The sequence below is a fragment of the Monopterus albus genome, unplaced genomic scaffold, assembly GCF_001952655.1.
Source record: "Monopterus albus unplaced genomic scaffold, M_albus_1.0 scaffold7.1, whole genome shotgun sequence".
NCBI lineage: Eukaryota > Metazoa > Chordata > Actinopteri > Synbranchiformes > Synbranchidae > Monopterus > Monopterus albus.
This window is the reverse complement of record NW_018127887.1, coordinates 2,003,810-2,014,731: the sequence shown is the minus strand read 5'-3', so window position 1 is coordinate 2,014,731 and position 10,922 is coordinate 2,003,810. Positions and strand designations below refer to the sequence as shown.

Sequence of the window (10,922 nt, the reverse complement as noted above, 5' to 3'; positions counted from 1 at the left end):
TGCAGTTTCCTCAATCTGGAGCCCGAAATACAGAGGAAAGGAAGGATTACATTCCAGATTACATGCCACCCCTGGTGTCCTTACAAGAAGGTTGGTAAACAAATAGTGTGTGTGTGTTCAACATTTTCTATAGGGAGTTTATTTGTGGTGGTCAACATATTTGTAAATAAACCATATTTTAATCCAAAACATTTTGGGTATGCCACCATAATAATATGTATGTGTGTTAAAACAGATATTAGGAGAGTGAGAATTTTGGGACATTAATTAAAAACATTTTTTGTCCACGTTCTCTTTAGAAGAGGAAGAGGAAGAAGTCCATGCTGACATGGGCACCTCGGCTGAAGCTATGCAGGTGGCGCTGGAAGAGGATGAGGAGGAAATGGAAGACGATGAAACAGTCAATGATGAGAACCACCCACTGAAGAGGCATCTGGACAGTCCTGATGCAGCAATGGGCATGATGCCTACCTCAAAGAGGCCACGCATGTACCCTGGCCTCAGCCCTGAATGGGGGGTTGAACCCAGGGAGCCCCTTACCTCTCTCAATCCACAGTGTGTTCCACCAGGTATCCTGCCTTCTCATGATAGCATCGACCCCCTGTCACCTGAAACACCTTCTGGAGCCCTGCCTTCTTTCAGGCCTCAGCCATTAGTACCAAAACATTCTGATCCAAAGGGCCTCACCACTCCAGTAAGAAAGCCTAAGGTCTCATCTCCTGGCAGACAACGGACTAAGTCCCCTAAAGGGGTCGTTCCTCTTCCGGTGGGCAGCAGTCTCATCCATTCTCCGAAGCCATCTAAGGAAAGGAAGAAATCCCCAGGCAGGACAAAGAGTCCTAAAAGCCCCAAGAGCCCAAAGATGAGTTTGGTTAAATCATCTCAACCCCAGAATAAGACAGATGCTGTGCATAAGCTACCTTTGTCTGTACTGAGTGAGAGAATGGGCAAAGAGAACATCCATATGCGTCAGAACATAGAGGACAGGGAGTTAGCTGAGGGCCCATTTAAAAAATTTGAGCCTGACAATACAGCTATTGATGACTCCATTGATGCTGTGATTGCAAGAGCATGTGCTGAGCGGGAGCCTGATCCTTTTGCTTTTTCCTCTGGATCTGACTCAGATAGCAATGGATTCTCCAGCCCCAGGAGACTGACTATTATGGAGCCACCTACACCTAAAGTCTCAGATGTGACCAGCAACACTTTAAAAGATGTGTCAACACCACTTCACCTACAGGCACACGCAGGCCCAGGAAACTGGACTATGGATGATTCAATCAATGAGGTGATTCGAAAGGTCAATCAGGGGGGTCCATCTGCACCCCCACCAAACCAAGGAGAGTATGTGTCATCAGGATCCGCCTCGCCACCTTCTCCTGAACCTATGCTTAAGCTGTTTGAGGAGAAGAACAAGATTGTGCCGCCAGTTAATGTTAAGAAGAAGCTAAAGAAGGAGCTTAAAACTAAAATGAAGAAGAAAGAGAAAGACAAACCAAAAGACAAAGACAGGGAAAAGGATAAGAGCAAGCTGAAAGAGAAGAATAAGGATAAAAATAGGGATAAAAACAAGGAGTTTTCCAAGGATGGCAAGATCCTGTGGAAGGAGTTTGGAGTGAAGGACGATGAACACTTTGTTCAGCGAGACTTTACTTTACCTGAGGGCTCTATCAAAATGAAAGCCGGAGATGGCCTTAAGAAGGAGAAGGAGAAACACAAGGACAAAAAGAAGGATAAAGAAAAAAGTAAAAAGGATAAAGATAAGAGAGACAAGGGTAAAGACAGAAGCAAGAATGACAGGCAGAAACCATCTGCATTGGCCCCCTTTGCTCTGGGTGATGTCACACCACTGTTCAGCCCCTCTACCTGCCTGCGCATACACTCCATGCTTCCTCCCTTGCCCCCAATCCTCCAAGATAAGGACATAAAGAGCAAGGAAAAGGACAAGAAGAAAGACAAGAAGGAGAAAAAGAAAAAGAAGGACAAGGAGAAGGACAAGGAGCGAGATAAGGCCAAAGAAAAGGAGAGGGACAAAGAAGAGAAGAGGAAAGACAAGGAGAGGGAAAAGGAAAAACGAGAAAAGGAGAAAGAGAAAGAAAAAGAGAAAATTCGACTGGAGAAGGTAACTTTTTTTTTTTTTTGTTCAGTGTGTCATCGTGTCCCAGTGTTAGTTTGTCACTTAGATTTACCTTGTCCTTCCTGATTCCCCAGGTAAAAGCTGACACTCCAGCCACTGTTCCATCTCCAGTCATCCCCAGACTGACGCTCAGGGTGGGAGCAGGCCAGGACAAAATGTAAGCAATCACAGAGGGTTTCTAGTGACATGTCCAGTAATAATTTCATGTTACGTGAGCTTCTCTTTTTTTACTACTAGAACTTTATTTTTCAGCTCAGTACTTTTTTGGTCCAGAGTGAAACAAACCTGTAGCATGGTTGCTGTGTTGCATGTTTTGTATTCTTTTCATTGTTGTATCAATAATGAACACTGTCAAGTAGCTAAAGCTTGTATCAAAAGTGTGGTCAGAATTGTACTTTTTTTGATAATATAGTTCCTGACTTAATTCAAAATGTTTCAATTTTAAACTAATTATGTTTGGAAAAAGTGACGTTTGTGAAAAACGTTTAAGATAAAAAAAATCATAAATAATTAATTGAAATATGTCAAAATAGTAAAACCAGTTGCATTTCAAACAGATTTAAGGACCTTTACTAAAATGCCTCGAGTACTGTACTGTTGATTGTAAATGATATATATTGCTACCAATTTCATTCAGTTATTGGTATAAATTATTAAAACATCGTTTTCTACAGTTTAGATTATATAGAAATAGTGAATTCTTCTGTTCATTCTAACTTGTACTCATGCCTGTCCATCACTAGTGTTATCAGCAAGGTGGTTCCAAATTCAGAGCCCAAGACACCAGTACCCAAGACCCCTGCTGCAAAGTCTGGACCTGGGAATCGTCCTCGGACCCCTCCACCGCCCCCAGTACTTTCCCCTGTCATACCCACTCTGCCCCCGCCTGCCTCTCCACTTCCACCAACTCCTGCCCCTCCGTCTTTGCTCTCCCCAGGCCCTCTGCTTTCTCCTGCAGCTTCCCTCAAAACGCCAGTTCGAAGTGTAGTAACTGAGACTGTCAGTACTTACGTGGTGAGTGCGTGTACTGCAGACTTTTGTTTACTGATACTTGGTGCATATTGCAAGAGTATTGTGTAAAGTAAAGTGCGGCTCATCTGAAAGCAAAAACACATAGTCCAGTTCAGCTGGAAGTGTTTTCTTCAGTCTGTGTGAACAGTTACTTACACATGAGGTAAACTGGATTACATTATTTTTAAACGATTTTTTCCTTCCCTTTTTTCACTAATTTACATTGTTTATGTAATAGCTATTTTGTCACTGAGTGGTGTTTTGCTAATGCTTTCTACTGTATGTATTTACCCAAGATTCGAGATGAATGGGGAAACCAGATCTGGATTTGTCCTGGATGCAACAAAGCTGATGATGGCAGCCCCATGATAGGATGTGATGACTGTGATGATTGGTATCATTGGTAAGAAGCCCATTGACTCACCTGGTACAGTGTGGTGTTTTTATATGAGAACATCGTTTTACACAGGTGTTTAGTTGCAGTTATTACTATTAATTACTAGGGATGGACAATGATTTTTTGAATATTAGAATAGTCATTCAATTAAAAAAATTGAATATTTTATGTGGCTATGGTTTTATCTTTATAAACGTAGAACCACTGATTTCCCTTGCTTTTACCGGTGCCTGAAAATAATGTGTTAACAAGGACAGTATATCATTTTACTACAGCGCCAAATATAAACAGCAGAAACATGAAGAGACCACAGTATTGAAGAAAAACGGTCACAGCTGAAAAGGTGTCTAACCACGGATGTATGGACAGGGGTTACAACTGAATTGTATGTGACAGTCACCTGCTGTTATATAAGCAACTGGAAAATACAGAGTGCTGTTCCTCAGGCTAAAGCGATGCCAGAGCGGCATAATGCTGAAAACCTGGTGAATATGCTTTCCAACACTTAGAGGTAAAGTCACAGCATACAGCGTGCGCACATGACAACGATAGCAATATGGAGCTAGCCAACACGGGGGCTGCTGGACTGGAGCTTCGAGGATAGAGAGGGGTCCATGATCTTTACATAATTGTTGAATAGTTCCCAGAGAATTTCGAATAGCATTTTAACTTGAAATGTCCACCTCTCCACGCATGTACACGCTGAGGTCCTGGAGGTCCATCCACCAGCAAGCGAGTGTATATGGTGCATTAGATTTTCATACTCCTATATAAAAGAAAGTACAGAACTGGGTGGGGGTGTCTATATTTTTGGACTGGCCAGGCAGATTAATAGGCTCTTCAGCACTTGATTACTTGATTGGTATTTGAGTTTTTTTGATTTAAAGGCAATTGGCATACCAAAATGATGAAAGTTTCATAGTGAACTGAACGTTCTGTAACTGTTTTGGACAAATTATGTGGCAAATTTAGCCTTGGTAGAAATGGAGTTGAGGTATAAGTAGCTGCTTCTTCAGCATCTGTTTTCTAAACTGAGCCCTCTTCTCTCGTTTGCTCAGGCCTTGTGTCGGGATCCTTACAGAACCTCCCAAGGACCAGCCATGGTTCTGTGTTAAATGTTCCAGCAAGAAGAAGGACAAAAAACACAAGAAAAGGAAACACAAACTGCATTGAGACTATGCAAAACGCACATATTTTGGACTTTATTTTGGACTGAAAGCCATCACTTAACACTCGTGGCACTGCTGTAAAATTAAAAAAAGAGTAAATTTAAAACTGTGGCTGATATTAAATTCTGATGATTTTTTAAAATGATGTCAGCCATGATGCATTGTGAGTTGCTAAGGAAAAAAAGGCTTTAACCACCACATACCCATCCTGTGTTGTCATCTGGGCTCTGAGGTTTTCCATTTTTCACCTGTAAATTACTTACTTATTGTTTTGGATGTCCAGCTGCAGGAGATCATGACAGTTATGTTTATATAAGAAGACCATGACAATGTGTATAAGATGAGAGTTCAACAAGCAGAACCAGAGAACAACCAACGTCAACTAACGGTCTTTGTTTCCTTCACCACAGAAGGAATGACCTCTGAGTCAAACCTCTCCCCAGGTTTCTGCAGTATCATTGAAATGTCATGTATATAATGAGGATGGCATCAGGCTTGTATAATGTGTAAATACCAACTTCCAATCTCATGTGCATTTGTTCTTAGGATTCTGACTTGTTAAATCCATTTCAGATATTGGTTTTTAACTCAAATTATTTTCTGTAATTTCTGTACATTTTTTAAATTTAAAGTTTGTATTTTTATTTTTTCTTCATACAGATTTGTCCTGGAGTTATACTGTAGCTGTGCTTGTAATGTAATTCATTTCGCTGATATTTCGATATTAAAGACAAACAGTCTGTGTACTCACAGACTTAAAGGCTTAAATCTCATTACCATCAGAATTGTACTTACATTTTCCATCAACCACCTTATTGCATATACTTGTTTTATCTTCTGGCCTGTCAGACAAATCAACATTTACCCCTTTTCTCCAGCAGCTGTTTGTTTGCATTTGCTTTACAAAAAAAGATTAGAAATATTTTCACAAAATGAGTTGCAGATGTTGAATTTTAGACAGAAAATCAATTTGTCATGACTTGAATTTTCTAAGCTGTGTGCAGGTGGTTACAGATCAAGTTCAGATCCTCACTCTTAGCAGTCTGTTTGGTGCATTAGCCTAGATTTGAAACTATTCTGCTGCCTTGTAATTTTACACTACACCCACATAAGATGCGTGGAAGTGCTCAATAGTCAAATTTGGCATTGAGTGTGGATTGTGAGGAACTGATTTCATGTTTTAGAATGTGTCTAACAATGTCCTCTGTGCCATCTCCAGCAGTTGCCTTTCCCCATACGACCACACGGTGTCATTCTTCATGCACAGGCTGTGGCATGCTTCTGACATGTATGGACACCATGCACAGCAGGCTCACAACAAAGTGTTTCACCACTTTACACATGTAAGAAATGTAACACATATCTCTTCATGCATTTCAGAACCTTAGCTTGCAAGTGTGCCTTGAAATGAAACCAGCTGCAAACCTGCCGTCTGTCATGAGAATATTTACAACCTGTCAAAAGCCACTAAGAAATCTCTGTAACACAGAAAACCATGTTTGCCTCAGTTATTAGAGGACTGTTATTTTTATGATGCAACTTTTACATGTGTGATCTCACTTTTTTTTTCTTTTTAAGTTAAACGCACCAGTGGAAGGTTTCCAGGAGGAGTATTCAACTGTTACTGCAGACAGTTTTATTGCCACTCATCTGAGTTTACATACTAAACTCTAAAAGCTTTACTGTGGTTATGCTTAATTTCTGGGAATCAACCAACCTCACAAGTCCAGCTAATTGATACTGTTGCATGTTAGAAATGTATTTTGGTCCAAAGCCATTTAACAATCTATAAATCAGTTCTTTGGCAAAGCGGTGTGGTGTGATGTGCTGAGCAGCTGCGTTTTGAAGAGCTGCAGCAGGCAGAGAGCTTCCAGGAAAAAAGTAAAGACAAAGTTCATCCTAATAAGGTTAAAGGTATAGACTAGTTTTCATAAAATTGTGTTTGGACAATAACTCTCTAATTCTGCTTTGTTTTTGAGGTAATAACAGGCCAATTTTGACATTTTCTTGATTGCTGTTCAAATTTAAACCTAAACTCATGACTCCAAGTCTCTAAGTCTTTTGACTTGAATGTCATCATGAGCGAAGGGCTGACCAGAGGCGGCACCGGCCACCCCCAGAATCTGATTGGCCACCACTGCCAGAGTCAAAATGTGATATTGGTCAGTATTACTGAATGAAAAACAATGACAAATTGTTATTTTAAATACAACTAACATTTTCTGGTGCTTAATACTTCATATTGGTCACATTAGTTTAAATTTTTATCATGCATGCATCATGATATTTCCATAAATTTTTCTAACTGTGTTGCTGTGGAGTACTTGTTATGATTCACCTCAGTGAAGGGGAACCACTGTGCAGCAGTGATGTCCCTGGCTGGGAGTAAATAAGGAGTGCAGACAAAGTTAGCTAAAGAAAACTCTGTCTCATTTTTACAGAAAAATAAACAATTTGGTTCCTAATAATGTTTATAATTACATATAAGTAAGGGTTTAATTTACTTTTTAGATGCATTTCAAATGTGCCACCCCTCTCTGAGCATTTTTCACATTAGGCATGATTGTTTGGTCCGGTTTCCAACCAGAATTGCTTCCCCCTTGCCTCTGCCCCACAGGTCTGCTTTCACATTAGTAACATCGTTCTGTGCCCCAATACACCTGTCTACGTGCACAGTCCATTAAAGTAGGCGGCAGTATGCACATAATTGGTTTGCAATCTACCAAGAAGAAGAAACAACCACCCTCATCATCAACTGTGTGACATTTGTTTTTGTTCCACGTGCATGTATACTGACAAATACTTCCATAAATCTCAGTTTTTGTGTGTGTGTCCAGTTGTCTTTGTATGTTTTCATTGGCCCAAATTTCAAGTGAGCATTTTACTTTATCACTCCACAGAGATAATTTCGTAGCCATGTTTGTTATTAGTTATAATAGTTATGACGTCACATAGCAGCCCACTTCCTTGTTTAAGCATGGTTGTGTTCATATTTCCCATGGACCATACTCAAGTATACATGAATTGTGCTCGAGATCAGCTCTTCAGGTGGACTCGGGCACGGTGCTTGAGTCAGGTACGCTTGTGTTCACACTGATCAAAATGAACCGAACTCTGGGGTCAAGTGTTCTCAGATCTGGGCCCAGGTCCCTAATGTAAAACCACCCTCTGAATCTGTGCCCCAGCCTGGTCACCCCATCCAAAATTTTCTAGATCACCCGCTGAATGCTATAATCAATTATTCAGTTTCATTCTGACTTTATTAAAGGGAATCACTCCCAATCACTGATTTGTTCAGTGTTTGTATTTGTTGAGTACAGACAAAAGTCACCTTTTCAGTCTTCAGGTTCTAAGACAGATATGGATGCTTAATATTATCCAGAAATAGAAAGTCCACCTGACTCATTCACTTATGAAATATTCCTTTTACTTATTCACCTCTCCCTCTTTGAGCGTGTCTCTCATACACCGCTTTTAACGGAAATCTACTCGGTGTCTTCTGATAGCACTAAATTAAAGAGGAAGTGGAAAAAATGATATGTGACCCAAGGAAAGGGGAAGTAAAGTCAGTTCTGTCCATGCAAAATAAGCTGATCTTTCAATGTGGTGTAGCTTTTTATCATATGAAATGCATTCACTCATGCAAACCAACACTAATGGTAAATTCACATAAAATGTAACAGCCATACTAAACAACAATACCATATGTAAATCTGTATTAAAACATTTCAGTGATAGGCTATCAACAAATACAACCCCAAATCAGAAAAAGTTGGAGGAACATTGTTTAGATTTTACATACCATCTCAACTTTTTCTGATTTGGGGTTGTAAGTAAAATGTCTTTTTTAGACAAAGATGAGATTTTGTATGAAATATAAGGTCAATATGTGTCATAAATATATAGCAGTATCCTCTATTGAACAGTGTAAAATGTTAAGTCCACTTGTGGCTGTGGTGCCCCTCTCCCTCTTCAGTCACACATGCTGGTGTCAGGTCTCCTACGGTCTAAGCTTGCTGCAAGCATCTGTTGGATCATAAATTTTACGGCACAGTGTTGGTAAAGATAGAGCCCTGACATGTCTAAAAGAAAAAGGACAATCTTTCTTATAAGTTAGATATACTTTCACCTTGTCCAAAATGCAGCCTTGTATAATGGCGCTGTAATTCCACACATTGTGTTAATAACAGATATTTCAAATACAAGTGACATATTTCAGCATAACACTACTTTTACTTTACTCATGCAGACAGGACTTGTCCTTCGTACACTATAACGGAGCACAATGTTCACTGAGCTGTGGCAGTTTCAGTTTTAACCCACAAAAACACAGACAGTATTTGTATAATTATTCCCAAAGGAGCCCATGAGTGTTAAAAAGGGAAAGGTGATGGTTGCTTTCACTCATCACAAGGCCACCTGTAGTGCTGTAAATGTGCCTTTATTTGACTTATTACATGACAGGCATGAGTGCATTTTTGTTTTCAGCCACAGCGTGCACTAAAACCTATACTCACACCCCTTTTCCTTTCACTGTAGATGTGCACAGGATGTGGTTGTTTGTTACAGCGATGCATCGTCGCTGCATTTACTTCCTACTTTTTTCATGAAATTATAAATATATTTCTTGTGACATTTCCATATCATTGAGTGTTGTAGTGTTTTTTGGAACGTATTTTCAAAGAGGTTTCCACTGTAAAACGTTAGTGGACAGAACATTACTGTACTGTGTGGCATATATGTTGGCTGTGCTACACATGGTGGCTGTGGCAGTGACAGCCATACTAAGTAGCAACACATCACAGAGAAAAGGATTTCAACATCAGTGTTTAAAATAGTCATGTCAGCAGAAAGGGCAGTGCTGAAATGAAGAGGAATTTATGTAATGACCCTGTTTCACATGACTTTCCTACATAATGTCATGTTACTCCAAGGGGACACACATTTATGGGAGAATGAAATCTAGATTTAATTTCTCCTGGGTCTTGTGCAAAGAATATTCTAACAAATTGCTTTCATCATTTTTACCAGGATGGCCTGATGACAAGGAAACATGCTTTAGGTGTGTTAGTAACTTACTTACTAACACACCCAAAGCATGTTGCACTGCAATTTGCAACTTTCACTATGTGTTCACCAATGTTCAGCAGCTTCAAAAACCGTGTTGCCTTAGAGAGTACAGAGTATAGGCAAATGAGCTTTGTGCAATGCAAATGAACATGTTTTAATAAAACTCTGCTGTGAGCCTCTTCAATATTCTTTAAGTCCTGCTATCAGTTCATGATTATAGCTCCTGGTTTAAGTGGGAAACATTTACTATCTTACAACCTTCTGAAGTATTATATACAGGTACATGTCACCTGTGTCTAAGTACATCATACTTTGAAGTACTATGGGTAGGTCTACAGGTGGGCCTGTACCATAGTCACATGCAGTTAAACTAACTTTAAACCAGTGCAGGTATTTCAGTCCCAGTGTAGATTGCCTGCAGCCTGAAACAGTGAACAATGAGGGCAGTAATCTCTACTGTAATTTATTCATATACAATTTTTGCTTATGTACTGTAAAATTCTGGCAGGCTGTTTTATCTATATCTAGTCCAGAATAAAACTGACACAGGGTTGTCAAGGAAAACTGTTCACCTGTCACTCTGGTTTATTATCAGCCCACTCATGGAGAGACCGTTACCCACATTTCCCCATAGGCACTGAATGGAGAATGGTTATACAGTGTGAACAGGTTTTCAGTGATGAGCAGAATGTTTAATGTTATAAAGGGCACAGTTATGAGATTTGATAAACATATTTCCAGGTGTTTGCTTTGCCTTGGCCTTTATTTGCGTTCAGTGATTTAAATACCTGACAACACCTACAGAAGTGTGCCACAAAACTTGTGGATGAGATCTAATGGCAACTGTATCAGTGTTTCCTCTAATTTTCCCCAGTCTGACAGTGAGAATAAATCATCTATGTCCAATTTCCTGAAGTTTTCCTAATATGGGTGTCAATTAGTGCAAGAGTGCTTCTGTGGCCACAGTTTTATAGTCTGTAAACTGGGCTGCCGCAGGCAGCACAATGCATTAGTGCACGATGAGCTGTCAGAGAGGATTATTTCAGCCACGCCAGTCAGCAAAGGGGTGGGCGCCGCTCTGCTGCACTAAACCAAGGAGAAAGAGTGGGCGGGAGACAGAGAAAGGCAGAGAAACACA

The 10,922-nt window shown here is 40.1% G+C and overlaps 1 protein-coding gene across 1 annotated transcript in view; it reads left to right on the top strand.

Moving 5' to 3' along the window:
- Positions 1–4,856, top strand: part of taf3 (TAF3 RNA polymerase II, TATA box binding protein (TBP)-associated facto) — a 5,841-nt gene extending 985 nt beyond the window's left edge. Inside the window, exons 2-7 of the mRNA XM_020624775.1 lie at positions 1–90; positions 300–2,122; positions 2,212–2,294; positions 2,881–3,151; positions 3,445–3,551; positions 4,604–4,856. The exon at positions 1–90 is cut by the window's left edge and continues 141 nt beyond it. Coding sequence (XP_020480431.1) covers positions 1–90; positions 300–2,122; positions 2,212–2,294; positions 2,881–3,151; positions 3,445–3,551; positions 4,604–4,718 — 2,489 coding nt within the window. The 3' untranslated portion in view covers positions 4,719–4,856. The remainder of the gene's footprint in view (positions 91–299; positions 2,123–2,211; positions 2,295–2,880; positions 3,152–3,444; positions 3,552–4,603) is intronic.
- Positions 4,857–10,922: the final 6,066 nt, after the last annotated feature.